Here is a 14,441-nt window from a genome sequence, read left to right on the forward strand (position 1 = left end):
CCCCCCCCCCCGCGCCAGCATTTTTTTGCCACACTCTATTCCAATCGGGCCAGCCACCATCTACTAGTCCCCACCCAGGCCAGGATGGATGCGTAAGGCAATCGACGCCATCGCTTGACTACGCCCTTCTAAACTTGATTCTCTCTCTCTCTCTCCCCCTTCCCCTCCCTCTCTCCTCTCGTCCCTCTATCTTCCTTCTCCATCTCCATCTCCCCCACCATGGAGTTCGCTTCCCCTCCTCCGAGGGACGATGATCATAGCACTGGTCGGAGGGTACGCGAGCTATATCGCTATTTCCGCCCCGAACGGACAGCCAGTTATCAGGAACGCTATCAGAGTATCTCGTCCGACGACGCACCACCACCCACTATCCTTGATCCTTCTTTCCCGCCGCCATCCCCATCGCTATGCTCGCAATCGCAGTCCGGTCCCGCCATCGGTCCAACCTCGACGGGGCTAGTGCCCGAGGCCTTGGTCTTGGGTGACCCTAATGCGACTCTAACGTCTTTCGCGCAGCTAGCAGCGTTGCGTCTCAATGTTGAGCGCGTGTTGATTAGGTACGATACCAGTGCATCTCTTCTTCGACATTTTTTCGCCCTTGCCGTGCTGACTCGATGGGTATGTAAGTGTGTCAGATCGTCAGTCGCAATTCATTCTCGCTCAAAGCACTCGCACTGGCAAGGTCAGTGATTACGAGTCCGCTGGCGATGGCATCTGGAATGGCTGTGCGTCCATGTCCGCCAACGCCTGGAGTATGTGTAAGGTGGGTACCTACTCGTCAGAGAAGTTCGTAGATCGGTTACTCAACAAAGTATTGCGTCCTTCGTTGCAGGCTACTGTTGCGCTCCCGCCCAACAACCGAGAAAAAGGTCAACACAGCTTCCTGGTGGTTAACGACCTGCGCGAGGATGATCGCTACAAGCGCCTTCAGTTCGTACAGGGCGAGCCAGGTTTCCGTTTCTATGCCGGAACGCCCTTGACAACCCATACCAACATCAACATCGGCTGCTTTTTCGTTCTGGATACCAAGCCACACAATGGGTTGGATGACGTGGAGAAAGAGACCCTAGGGTCGTTGGCCGACTTGATTATGGATTACTTAAGGGTCAGCCGACAGGCATCAGAAGGTCGTCGTGCCGCTCGATTATCGCGCGGTCTCAGCTGTTTCGTCGAGGGCAGCTCCAGCTTCGTTGATGCCTCTCATCCGTCATTAGCTGGAAGCTCTGCCGCTGCGCCCAGCACCCCACCATCGTCGAGCCAAAGAGCCAATCACTTGTCCGTGGGCTCCTTCAACAGCTTCGATATGCCGTCGAGACGCTCACACAGCACTGATGCCCGTTCGTTCAGCTCTGCGTCGGACTATAAAGCCGATCAAGCCGTGTCGTCGGGTCCTGACACGCCGCTACCAGACTGGTGGTCCGGTAGCCGCCAGAAGGAATTGAAGGGAGTCGACGAGTCGCAGGGGCACACCTGGGCGTTCCGACGAGCCGCGAACTTGATTAGGGAGAGTTTGGAATTGGGTTCCGATGGGGGTGTCATCTTCGTGGAGAACAGCAACAGTCCGATGCTGGACACGGACACTGGCAGCGATGGCTCTGTGGAGGGCAACACTCCTGCACCGGTGTTGGCGATTTCTACCAACGATGAGCCGTTTGCGCCGGGCCCAGGTTCCAAGGTGCTCTATCCTGCCGCGAATCTCGATAGCACGTTTCTGCATCAGCTCCTGCGACGCTATAGCAAGGGGAAGTTGTGGTCCTTCCATCGAGACGGTATGATCTCCAGTTCCGATGATGAGACCCCTCGACAGAGTCGATCGCGGGCGCCGAAGGGCCCGGAGATTGGCAAGGGTGGGTCGAAGAAGTGGAAATCCATGGAGAACTCCATGCTGAATCTCTACTTTCCCAACGCGACCCAGGTTCTCTTCGTGCCGCTATGGAATTCCGCCAACTCACAGTGGTTCGCCGGGTGTTTCTGCTGGAACACGGAAGAGACGCGTGTCTTCAGCTCGTCCGTGGAACTTAGTTCAATCCTGGGATTTGGTTCCTCCATCATGGCCGAGTGTAACCGGGTCGAGTCGCTCATTTCCGACCGGCAAAAGGGCGACTTCATTGGCAGTATCTCGTAAGTTGGGTTTCTCTTGTATGTCTCACTGAATACTAACCTTGTTCAGACACGAGTTGCGCTCTCCGCTGCACGGTATCTTGGCGGCCGCCGAGTTTTTGAATGGGACGAACCTGGATGAATTCCAGGGGTCTCTCCTGGAGACCATCAATGCATGTGGGCGCACCTTGCTGGATACAATGAATCAGGTACTCGATTTTAGCAAGATCGTGTCCTTGGAACGAACATATCGCAGCCTGAAGCGGAACAAGACATCGTCCACAGACGTCAAGGGCATGGACCGGTTTTCTGCCCACTTGGACACCTACGTGGCGACCGACTTGGCCCTTCTGGCAGAAGAAGTGGTGGAAGGCGTGTGCCTGGGTCATGCATATGGTCAACGATCCGCAGCCCCCTACGATCAGCCTGTTGTCTTGCCGCTTGCTCAGCAGGGCCAGATCCAGCCCGACAAGGAAACGAAACCGAAACCCGGTTCTGAAGTTGAGGTGGTCATGGACATTGCTCACAACGACTGGGTCTATCAAACGCAGCCCGGAGCTCTGCGACGTATTGTTATGAACGTGTTTGGCAACGCCATGAAATACACGCACAGTGGTCGCGTGTCGCTGCACTTGGAAGTTACAGAGGCATCCGAGGGCCGCGTGCGTCGGAATGGTGTCGAAGAATTAGTGACTTTGACGGTGACGGACACCGGCAAGGGCATCTCGGAGGAGTTCCTGCGTGGCCGCCTGTACACACCTTTCGCCCAGGAGGACACGCTTGCAGTCGGCACAGGCCTGGGTCTTTCAATCGTGAGAAGTCTCGTCAAGGCGTTGAAGGGCAGCATCAACATCCACAGCCGGCCGGGAGAGGGAACTATCGTCAAGGTCTCGTTGCCTCTCGTGCGACCTGGTCCGGAACTGGAGCTGGAAGAACCTGTCCGTCCCGTGTCGCCATCTACAAGGGAGCAGGAGATGTTAACCGAATGCCGTCTGCTGCGCGAGGCCCATGTTGGCCGACGCGCCGCCATCCTTGGCGTGGATCCCGCCGACGCTACCTCCCATCCTTTGTGGTCCATCTACTCGCGATACTTGATCGACTGGTATGGCCTCGAGCTTGTTTCATGGCCGTCGGGCACGCCTGTGGACGTTATCCTGGCGGAGGAGCAGAGCTTGTTAGATGGCCTGAGGCCAGCCGGCGACGCGACTCTCCCTTCGCTCTTGATCCTCTGCAACAAATCCGTCGACTACACGACCGCGCGTTCGCAATGGGCATCCTTGGCGAATGTGGTCAACATCGTTCGCCGCCCATGTGGACCACACAAACTCGCTCGCAGCATCCGCAGATGTCTCGATACGCAGAGTGGCAACACCGCACCACACACCCTCGAGCTCCCCGAACGGCCCCGCCAAACCACCATTTCCTCCGGAAGCGACCTTTCGCCCGGAGAGAGGCTATTCGAAATCACAACCGACACCTCCGAGCTTGCCCCAGAGATGACGACCAGCTCCGGCTCCACCTCGTCGGCCGAGTATCCTCGCTCGCAAGACTCCGACGGCATGGATGCACCTCTATATACCATCAACTCACCTCTCCCGATCCGCGCCCCATCACCCTTCAAACAACCCATCCTAACACAAACTGAAACCGAGCGACGCGCCCGCGTCCTTGTAGTCGACGACAACAGCATCAACCTGAACCTGATGCTCACATTTATGAAAAAGCGGCACCTCGCGGCCCTCGACTCCGCCGAAAACGGTAAATTAGCCGTCGACGCAGTCGAACGGGCCCAACATGGCTACGACATTATCTTTATGGGTTAGTCCACTCAACATCCTCAAATTACCACTCAAACATCCTAACAAAGATTACTACAGACATGTCCATGCCCGTAATGAACGGCTTCGAAGCTACCCGCGCCATCCGCGCCCTCGAAAAAGAGCGTGGCGCAACATGCAAACCAGCTGTCATCATCGCACTGACGGGACTGAGCAGCTCGCGCGATGAATCTGAGGCGTTAACCTCGGGCGTGAACCTGTTCCTTACGAAGCCGGTGTCGTTTAAGGAGGTGTCGCGGTTATTAACAGAGTGGGAAGAGAAGGGGCTAGATGATCGGATATCTTTGTCTGGACAAGGACAGGGACAGGTGCAGCAGCAAGGGGTTGACGCCTAGTTGATGTGCTGTGGTTTTCTTTTCTTTTTTCCTCTGTTGCCTTGATTCCCCGGTTTGCTTTTCAGAGTTGTTTGTCTTTTTGGGATTACTCCGTATACGGGACATGAGGCATGAGTGATACCCTGGTTGTTTATGGCGTTCTGGGTGTTCCATATATGGCATCATCTTGCATGCATGCATGGTTTCTTTCTGGGATGATAGGGGATGGGATGATATGTGATGGACATTTTGCATGATATACATACTACTGCTACTATAGCGAGTGAGCGGATATAAAAGGGCATATGCATATGCGGTCCATTCAATACTACTATAAAATAAACTACTCCCTTTAACTCCAAAGTCACTGGGCACTCCTTCCATCACCCGATGCTTCGCTGAAGAGATAATGCTACTACTACCTGGAGGCAACACCCTTCTGCATGGCTCCCAAATGCTCCCAAGCCAATGTATCCTCGCCCAAACTCCATGCCATAACACCCCCGAGTCCCAGCTTATCCACAATATCAGTGAACTTGCGTGCAATCATGTCTGCGGTATCCCATGTCCAGAACACATTGACCTCGTCATCAAAGTAGTACTCTCCACCCATGACATCGTCCAGTTTGGCGTTCTCTTGCGCGCGCCGCCATGAATCCGTGATTGAAATGCCTTTGCATGTTCCGTAGTCAGATAGACAGCCTGCTTGGCAGAAGTCGTCGGTCGTTCCACTAGATCACCACTCATTAGCAAACATTCGCATGGAGGATATAGGCGGAGTTGACATACCAGTTTCCGTACTGACTGCAACAACTCCCAGAGGGACACTTCGTCCCCTTATCAAAACCGCAGGTGCCGTCCACACTCGTCTTCAGGTTAGCCGGAGGCGCACTCATAACACTCTTTTCAAACGTCAGACTCCCGCTTTTCCCATTATCGCTCCCATCTGCGTTCTCCATAACGACTACCTTGCACCCAATCGGCTGATCCTCACATTCCTTCTCATCATTGGGATCAGTCTCAAACCACTTCGCATAATACGCCATTCCCAGGTTCGTCTTATTGCCAGGGAGGCCAATATCCCGATACGCCTGCACGGTATTGAACGAATCCACAACAGAGGTATGGTGCATTGTGACGTTATTCCGGCGGTTCATGAGATCGTACGACATGATGTTCACCATATCAACCGAGGGCCAGATCTGCGGGCCTGTGGTGTTGGTGAAGGCGATCATATCTTCCTTCTTACCGGGGACCGCAATAGAGAGAAGCTTGTTGGGGCCGAGGGCACTTCGTAGCGCTTGGAGGAATAAGGGATAGGTAGTTATTTCAGAAACTTTGGCACTGTTCGGTGTTGTCTTGTAGTCTTGGCCGTTACCGCCGGGGTATTCCCAATCAATGTCTATACATTTCGGTCAATACTAGTTGCGGGACGGGGATAGCGAGGAAGAGTATGGAGACATACCAACACCATCGAAACCAACCTGGTTCACCATAGCCGCTACGTTCTTCGCATACAGGTTGCGAGAAGTCTCATCTTTCGCGGCCGTTGAGAACCCCGAGCTATCGCCCCATCCGCCGATAGCGATCATGAGCTTAGTCCCCGGGCTGAAGCGACTGCGCATGGTGGAGACAGACTCGAAGGGGGTAAATTGTGGGGGAGAGGCGGAGTTGAAGAGCGTGGACTGGGCGAAAGCCATGATAGCGTGCGTGATGCCTTGGGTTTGGTTGGCGCCGGGGAGGCCACTTGTGTGGTACCTAGATTAATCCCCCATTGTTCTTAGATGCGTATAGAAAGAGGTAGTATGAGGAGGATGTTGTCGGTACTCACTCATCAATGTACATGGCGAACCGCATGCTCGCCACGCACTGTAGGCCCATCAGGCCGAGGGCGATTATTCTCATATTACTGTTTGTTGATACTTTGATACTCTGGGTCTGTTCTGTGTTGTTCCACCCGGGGACAGAAAGCAGAGGTATATATGGTGGTGGTGGTGCGCGTTCTTTTGAGTCACTCCGGGCTGTGGTGCTAAATATGTACCTCTTGTATCACCATTCGCTGCCTATTGAACGGAGCCTGCCGTTATGAGGGACAGATGGCGACTCCTACCATTCCGATCAGTCTGGGGTCATCGCCGCAACATTCTGAAGGAGATGCCGGGTGGATGCTCGATTGCGGAGATGGAGGCCAGGTATGTCCGTGGCTGCAGAAACACTAGTTTCCAGTTATAGCATAGCTTGAATGAGGGTAGTGTGACTTGCTGAGACATACAAAATGGCGATTGGGGAAGCTGCGATTGAGAATCGCCACGAAAGGCAACAAACATACCAAACAACATTCCGGCATGTTGGGGCCTTGGTGGGATTGTGACCGGCTGGCTGGGCTGCATTGGCGGATGAGACACCAAAAGCTACATCTGTTTGTCAATCAGGGTGTTCTGTCTTATTTCTAATTTGAGCTGAATCGTACAGAGGAGGGTATCAATGTGAAACTTCATTATTAGCGCTAGACAAGTCTGAGTTTAGACCGTAGGGTATCTTCTAAATGAAATATAAAGCCGAGAAAGCGTACAGCTAATCCCAATGCCGACGGATGATCGGCCGCGCAGGGTCCCATGGCCCTGTGACCACATTCTTATACTTCTGTAAGCTGATGAGCCACCAGCTACATCCCCCCATGGCGAGCGCCGTCAGGATGCTCCCCAGGATTGAGCCAACCACCGCCGCCATCCATCCTCCACGCAGGGTGATCCCTACCGCGCCGCCAGCAACCCCGACCAGAGCCAAGGTCAGCAGCACATGCCCAGTCCACGACACATGACGCAGCTGCCGGCGAAAAATGGGGAAGAGCCCGAACACCTCAATTGAGAATAGCATCAGGCTGAACACATGTGTGGTAGAAGGTAAGCGCGACGCCAATACAGTCGAGGCCATCACCGCTGCATTAGTGGACAAAGAAGCCGGGAACTTGGTGGCGCCTGCGCCCTCCCCACTTCCATAGTCAAAGGAGAAGATATTCATGATCAGTAGCCAGCAACTCATGGCCCAGATCGAGTCACTCGCCGTAGATTTGGTGAGAGACTTGAGGATCGGGCTAAGCCCGAGTAGCGCGAAGTAGATCAAAAACGCCGATTTCACAGTGGACAGCCGCTGCCGATTCCGCGACGAGAACATCGACAAGTAGTCTGGCTCCTGAGAACCAGAACCGCCACCCAGGGCCCCGTTCGCAGGACCAGGCGTAGGCGAACCGGGCTCCTGAGCCCCGTAGGTATCACTCACATACCCCGTGCTGTGTCGCCGGAGCAGTTCACTTGACTCGCCCTGCGACATGTTCAACCCCAGCCCATGCACTTGGTTCTCCTTCTGGCCATTGGCTCGCGAGCTAGTGCCAGACGGATTGACAGAGCTGGTCATGGAGCTAGAACTGGAGCCATCGTCACCCTCCAGTGATCGCTCCGCCACATGCGCATTTTCCACATGCTCTCTCAATATCCACGAATCCCAAAATATCCAACCCAACGCTGTCCCGACACTTCCCCAGCAGACCACCGAAACTGGGCTCACGCGACCCTGAACAATGCCGACAAAGCAACACACAAATATAGCCACAGAGCTAACATGTTGTACAATAACCGTGGAGTCGGCCACTAGCGGCCAGAAATCGTAGGGCCGCACTCGGGGATTTCGCTGGAGGTGGTCAAGGAACGTCTCGGTGTCGGTGTAGTTGTCCGGGTCTGAGATTGTCAGTATTTCCTGTCATGTGTGTTTCGGGGTGGGTATGAAGCGCACATGATTGTTTCACCCACAGCAGCTTCTTCCATGCACCCTTTCGTCGTCTCCGTCTGCTGGTACCGCGCACCTTGCGACTCCCTACACCTGGGACCGCGGGCGGCGGTCGCAGGGCTGCCACGGAGGCAGCAGTGCCCGAATTGCCATTCAGCACTCGGAGAGAGTCATCGTACCCCGTCTGGGTCGGCCGAGCCCGAGGTAGGGACGAGGTGTAATATGCATCTTCAGGGGCCAGCCGGTTGGGATCCGGGAGAGCTCGTTGCGCGGCGGTAGGCTTCACGCCAACCGTGCGGTTCGGATGGGTCTCGACGGGAACTGGGGGAGGAACCGGAGGAGGCGAGTCGGGCAAGGAAGGCATGGAGGAGCAGCGGGATTCATGCTTGTAGCATGATGTGATGGATCTATAGTTGGCGCTGAAGACACAATTGCGCTGGTCGGTGACGCGAATCACACCCCAATTCAGGCCTGCAACCACGTGGTGATTAGTCAGCTATACTAACTTAGTTACTCTGGACGAATGCGTATCTTCGACATGGAATTGCACACTGGAAAAGAAATGGCCAATTAAATAATGTATCTTGATAGAAATATTTCACAATTTGTTTGAATGATAGCATACGACACAACATTCTCGACAACACTCTCACTCATGCTTGTAACACGTGCAGAACGTCAATCACAATCCGGTCCAAGTTGTCCACCAACCCCAGTGCCTGCTCAACTAGAAGGCGAAACTCTCCATCACTGTCTTCGAACAGGTAGTGTTGCTCACGCTGTGTCGAGATCTGACATGCCAGTATCTTGACCTGAGCGTCTCTATCGCAAGCTTGATAAAATGCCGTGGCTTTATCAAATAGCTCCTTCCTCGACCTACATTCATCCAGTGGAATATAGCGTATCGCACCGATAACTCTCTGGGATCCGAGGCGAAATACAACCTTGCTAGGCTTCATAGGCTCAGTGGTGTTGCTTGTATTGCTGGTGTCGGTAGTTTTGTGCCGTTTGTGTGGTGGCGAGGGCACGTACTTCTCTTCTTCAGATGATGAGCCTGCTTCCGATGAAGATGACGAGTCCGATTCCGTATGCTCTTCGCTCTGATGAGCGCGACCTCTCATAGAGTATCTTTTTGAGCAACCTGCTTTCACCGATTTCCTTGTGACTAACTTGTCTTTTGGGGACTTGTGACGGGTGACCGAAGATCTGCTAACATCCTCCTCGCCTGAAGAATCCTGGAGCTCTTTTAAATGTTCCCAAGCTTCCGAAGAGTATTCGATTTCCTCCAGGTCGCTGCTAAACACTCGGACTGCGCAGTGTTCTAGCTCCTCTTTCTCATCGACGCCAGACCACGGCCTAAGGTATGTGCCATGGACAGTACGATGAGGCGGATCACAATAGACGAATCTCGCTGTGCCATTCGCCTCATGTAGCACGAGCACACAGTACTTGCGCGGTTTAGTGACGAGGTACCATGTCAGCTCGAGCTCATTGCCTTTCCGATCAAACACTTTCCAGACCATAGATCCCAGACGTCCGCTGACTTTGCACCTCGGATACTCGTTCCCCTTCTCTTCGTGCCAATGTTCCAGAATTGCCATCAGGTAACTAGGAAACGGGATGTCTGGTCCCAGCTCTGGTTTCGCGTTCACGTGCACCGCCTGGTCGTCGTTATCGCCTGCTTGAGACCCATCAGCAGAGACTGTTGGCTTCTGTTCTTCGTCGTCAGACTCAGTGTGGACGATGTGACGAGAGGCGCGCCTCACCCTAGCAATGACGCATGAGAGTTATCAGCCAACATGTATCCGAAAGCAGCAATTGATCTTACCTTTCCTTCCAGAAGATGACGGCACCGTCTGCAGGGTTCATTTTTAGTCTGCACGCGAGGGTTAGCACGGGTCGGTGCAAGTCAAGAGTGCATGCTCGATGGAGTTTCGTTTAGTTGACTTACTCCTGGAGGAATTGGCGTGTTTGCTTAACAAAGACACTTCTGCAGATGACACCTAGCCCAGAGGGTTCTAAAGACGTCTGACAGTCGGCCTTATTCCCGTTAGGTTATTTTTCATACCAGAGAAGCTGCTTAAACATAATGTGGCTTGTCTGTCCAAACTTTCTGGTGGGTGCCTTGTCCCCCGCGCAAATCACCGTTATTGGAACCTCACAATTCAATAGTATGAAGTCTGAGTATGACTAGTGAAGCATTTCCCAATTAGCATTTCTAATTCCGAGCAGATAGCTCGGACTCTTCCGTACAAGTGTAAAGCTCAATTCGATTGAGACTAGCAACTCAGTGCACAAAAGTGAGGCAGCTTGCGCTCAATGTCTCAGTTTCCGGAAGGCGTGGGTGCAACAGAGCTGAGTCAAGACCTTAGAAATCAATGCACATGCACAGCTCCAACGTGAAATCAAAGATCCGTGAAATGCACTAGAGTGGATCACCGAGAAGAATTCGACAGCTCAGTGCATTAGGAGTGAAGAAAATCCACTGCTCTACACCACGCTGCATCGTACTTTACCCCCCAGGGTATGAGACGGTATTTCCTAACGCGTTCTGGAACCCACCAACAGTTTACCTCGCCTCACTGATAAGCAGCTAGTAGTGAATGCTCCTCTCACATTGCGGGACTTCTTCTTCAGCCCATAATAACATAATAATCCCGGGATGGATAGTCCGGGGAAAACATGCATGCTTCCCCATCAAACTTTAACATACTCATTTTGACCCACGTCCCCAAAGTCCAAAAGCAGATACAACATCCGAACATGGACTTTTCCATTTTCTGTGCAATTGAAGACAAATTTCTGCCAAGACACTCTAGACTACCCTGTTTAGCCTTCCAAACGCAGATCCAGGCGGCCGGCTGTATCTGGCCACTGCAGAATACGAACGGATGGTTGTTTGCTCTTCTCCTTGACCATGGCGTTGGGTGGGCAAGCCCACCAACTGATGGCCAAACCTGTTTCCTTCCGGACTACCAATATTGGCTATCTCCGTTTGGCTTGAACTTTACTTCCACTTTTTCTGCCCGATGAATCGGCAGGCTAAACATGTCATTCTTCAACCGGAACGCATCATTACTATTGAACATATATTGTAGCGAGGGTGACTAGTAGTACTACAGGATTCGATTTGGAACGAGCGTGACCGATCTATAGTACATAATCATAATGACCTAGTCATCAATCAAGGACCATATGAGCTGCCACACCCAATATACCCACAACAACAGAACCGCATAGCTGACAACAACCCCGACGACAGCACAACCAGACACAGGTAGGTTTTGCGCCACAAGAAGCAGTCAACCACCTATCGGTGAGTAACCACAACTGAAGCGGTGGACAGGTCAGGCAGCTACCTGAAGCCGAGAAGAAGGATTGCAAGTACGAGGCGGCATGGTTTCACCTGAATATATAGTCTGGTGTCATGTTTCGGGGATTCTGAAACATAGCCAAAGAACGTCCTTGCTGGGGGGGTTGTTGGGCGTGTTACGCGTACGAAAATGGCTGGTATTCAATGCATTAGAGGTTGAGTTCTGACTACCATTACGTTCTGGCTAGTACGACCTACTATATGAGTACGGCTGGCTTGGTGGTTAGAGATGTGAGGTAGCTCCGATAGGAATGGGTGTACGCTAAGACGCATAGTGAGGTATGGGAGGGAGGAGAGATGAGCTGGCTGGTAAAGGTTATCGGATTAGGTGGTAAGGTTACGCCATGGAGGTTAAGCCGAATTATTGGATAGCAATTGTAACATATTAAAGGAATAATCAAGATTCTTGGTCTCTTTTTTCTTGGCTTTCTATCTACATGTTATTATGATGGGCCCTTTCTATACCAATGAGAACCTGCCAACTTAGGGACTGAACAAGAACATCCAAGTGTAGGTCCCTTGCCCTTTGTGGGCTACAGACAGATGGTCGGATTCAAAACAAAAGCCCGAAAGGGAAGATGGGATCAGTGCAACAGAAGGAAACCGAACAATTATACAATTGGGTGACATGCTCTTATCGTTATTCATCTGAATAAATGCACCGGAATATGGGTAAAGATGTCTTCAAACAATGCAGCCTCAAGAATTAGAGGGGCATAATTATGTTGGGTCTAGCAGCACAAGAATAACACAGTAACGGGTATCAAACGCTCAAAATGATGGAACTGGACGCGGCTCGCCCAGTATGAATGCTGACGGAAGCATGCAGTCGTGGCTCTTCATCATGATTGGTTCTGAGAATCAGAATTCTGCTGCGCTTCGGCTACCAGTTTGGCCACCTGCGGCATGGTTTTCTCATCGATGCTGTTCCTCCGGCCCCAATTAGCTGGCTGCCTACGGAGGAACACACCAACTGCACCGATATAGCCTTCGTGACGCAGGAAGTAGGCTTGCTTCTCGCCCTTTGACCAAAATTTAATGGCGTAGGACAAGGTGTTCATGGTCTGCCGATGACCGCGAATAAACGAACCGCCGAAATAGATGTGCTTCACTTGATGCTTTTCGGACTGCAGATAGGCAATCTGCCCAATGTTGTTACTGTGAAACGTCAGTCCCAGCGGCACAGTACGTAGTTGCACACGCGAAGATACTTACCTTATGGCATAAAGTAGACTCCTGCTCATGTCTTCATGTTGGAACTTCGGCTCGCCATTAGTTCGTCCGGCTTCGCCATTGGAAGAACTTTCCCCCTCCAAGTCATTCGGCTCCGTCTGGTTCTTCATACGGAAGACCTTGCCAAACGTGCTGGCAATTGCAGTGTTTTTAAGGCCAATTTTACTGTAATCCATACCGTAAATGTCACCAACCAACATGTCTACCCCGCTATTGTCCCCTCGGTCCGCCATTGCCAGCATGTCGTCGAAGGTGCGGGCACCGGTCAATAATGACATTATGCCCCAGAACGTCCCACCACCGAGGTGTGTGCCGCCCACACGTTGGAACTGCTTGGGACCTGATACTTTGATCATTGATACACCGGAGCCAATGTTGACTAATAGATACGGGTAAACATCCGGTCGGGCCTCGGCAAACTGCATCGGCTCGGTTTCACTGTAGGTAAAGACCTCGTTTGGAATCTCAGTGATGAAGAAGTCGAGGCCTATGTAAAATGGTCAATTCTTGGACTTTGCTTGTCTCCGTTGCAAGCGAGCTCGTGGTTGCAGCATACCCGTAATAAGGCACTCCATCTCGTCCTCCCGAATAATGTCCACATTGAGTGCTTCCTTGAGCTTATCGTAGTATTTGAAGGCGCCTCCACCTGTAGCCATTACACATAAAGCATCTCCGGATGGCCCGCCGAGCTTCTCGTGTTCCTCTTTCAGTTGCTTGATGAAGTCAATGCACAGATCAATGCGAGATGTTTCGAAATTAATGAAGTTTAGTCGGCCGCCATTGTCGACAGAGTCCAGCTCCCGTGTGAAGTAAACCAGTTTCGCTAGCGATCCGCCAATCTAATATCGAAGCAGCAAGAGTTAGTCAATCAGGTTGTGGTGGTGGTATTGCGCCGAGGGGTGCGATTGCGGGGAGCTTCAAAATTGTGCGGGGAACCGCGGGAGCAGCGAAGAAAAAAAAAAGTCACTCACATCTACAGCCACATGGCTCACCAGACCAGTGTGATGTGGAAGACGAATATCATGGCCCTCGTAATGAACTCCATCCGTTCTTACGGGGCTCTTAGATCGCGGGTCATCATCGACGATAAAGGCGCCCTTGACGTTGATCTTGACGGATCCTGGATTGGTGATGGCCTGTTCCAGGCGACCACCCCGGGCGGCGGAATTGGATGTGGACGAGGACATGTCGTGTCAATGGCATAAAAATACAGAAAGGAATGGGAGCGATGGGACCAGGGGAATTAGATGGACAGCAAGGAGCAGGTGGCCGTACCGGCGGTCGAGGTAGTTACCATCTCGGAGTAATGGGATCCCGTGATGGTCCCTACGGCGTATATCTCCTTCTGCCCGCTTTTGTTGAGGTCGGGTGGAACCGAATTATTCTTTCAGACGGGCTGGGCGTTCTTAGTCAACACCTGCTCCTGAACAAGTTCGGTCAGACAACGGGCGGAAGGGGGATCCAAACAAAAGCAATCTTTATGATTCCCGGTGAGTTGGTACTTGCAGAATGGCCGGGTCTTGTTGTTCATGGCAGGGATAAACTGCATCCAGCCAATTCGGAGGATGGGAGGGGGTGGCCAATGACGTTGTCCAGCCGAGTTGATACCTCAGGCACTGACATGGAGTTCTCAGGCATGAAACCCCACATATTGAGGGTCTACTAGTAGTACTTACTAAGAAATTCTAAACGGCCACTCGGTTGTTATCAGATGATCGTTGAACATAAGATCTCGATGTACTTGTCAATGTGATTTATGCCTGCGGTCTTCGGGTTTCTGGTGACCTCTGTCGGCAATTT

The 14,441-nt window shown here is 52.3% G+C and overlaps 4 protein-coding genes across 4 annotated transcripts; 1 reads left to right on the forward strand and 3 right to left on the reverse strand.

Annotated features, from left to right (window-relative positions):
• Positions 1 to 27: 27 nt before the first annotated feature.
• BO85DRAFT_431973 (putative sensor histidine kinase/response regulator) lies at positions 28 to 4,612 on the forward strand. The gene is made up of 4 exons (XM_025658360.1): positions 28 to 557; positions 628 to 2,121; positions 2,171 to 3,918; positions 3,978 to 4,612. Exons 1-4 carry the CDS (start codon positions 220 to 222, stop codon positions 4,271 to 4,273), a joined length of 3,876 nt encoding a protein of 1,291 aa, XP_025510054.1. The 5' UTR covers positions 28 to 219; the 3' UTR covers positions 4,274 to 4,612.
• A 9-nt stretch (positions 4,613 to 4,621) lies between these two features.
• Positions 4,622 to 6,381, reverse strand: BO85DRAFT_431975 (glycosyl hydrolase, family 18). The gene is made up of 4 exons (XM_025658361.1): positions 6,084 to 6,381; positions 5,718 to 6,010; positions 5,042 to 5,654; positions 4,622 to 4,983 (listed from the first exon to the last, which is right to left on the reverse strand). The coding sequence occupies exons 1-4, from the start codon at positions 6,155 to 6,157 to the stop codon at positions 4,671 to 4,673; spliced, it is 1,293 nt and encodes a 430-aa protein (XP_025510055.1). The 5' UTR covers positions 6,158 to 6,381; the 3' UTR covers positions 4,622 to 4,670.
• Positions 6,382 to 6,734: 353 nt separating this feature from the next.
• pigc (phosphatidylinositol N-acetylglucosaminyltransferase) lies at positions 6,735 to 9,904 on the reverse strand (the record flags this gene model as incomplete). The annotated part of the gene is made up of 4 exons (XM_025662583.1): positions 6,735 to 7,986; positions 8,042 to 8,506; positions 8,946 to 9,802; positions 9,864 to 9,904. The coding sequence occupies 4 exons, from the start codon at positions 9,902 to 9,904 to the stop codon at positions 6,827 to 6,829; spliced, it is 2,523 nt and encodes an 840-aa protein (XP_025510056.1). The 3' UTR covers positions 6,735 to 6,826.
• A 1,889-nt stretch (positions 9,905 to 11,793) lies between these two features.
• Positions 11,794 to 14,141, reverse strand: BO85DRAFT_454202 (pantothenate kinase). The gene is made up of 4 exons (XM_025661223.1): positions 13,613 to 14,141; positions 13,198 to 13,480; positions 12,624 to 13,128; positions 11,794 to 12,566 (listed from the first exon to the last, which is right to left on the reverse strand). The coding sequence occupies exons 1-4, from the start codon at positions 13,826 to 13,828 to the stop codon at positions 12,251 to 12,253; spliced, it is 1,320 nt and encodes a 439-aa protein (XP_025510057.1). The 5' UTR covers positions 13,829 to 14,141; the 3' UTR covers positions 11,794 to 12,250.
• Positions 14,142 to 14,441: the final 300 nt, after the last annotated feature.

The sequence above is a fragment of the Aspergillus piperis genome (genome assembly GCF_003184755.1).
Source record: "Aspergillus piperis CBS 112811 unplaced genomic scaffold BO85scaffold_34, whole genome shotgun sequence".
NCBI classification, from domain to species: Eukaryota; Fungi; Ascomycota; class Eurotiomycetes; order Eurotiales; family Aspergillaceae; genus Aspergillus; species Aspergillus piperis.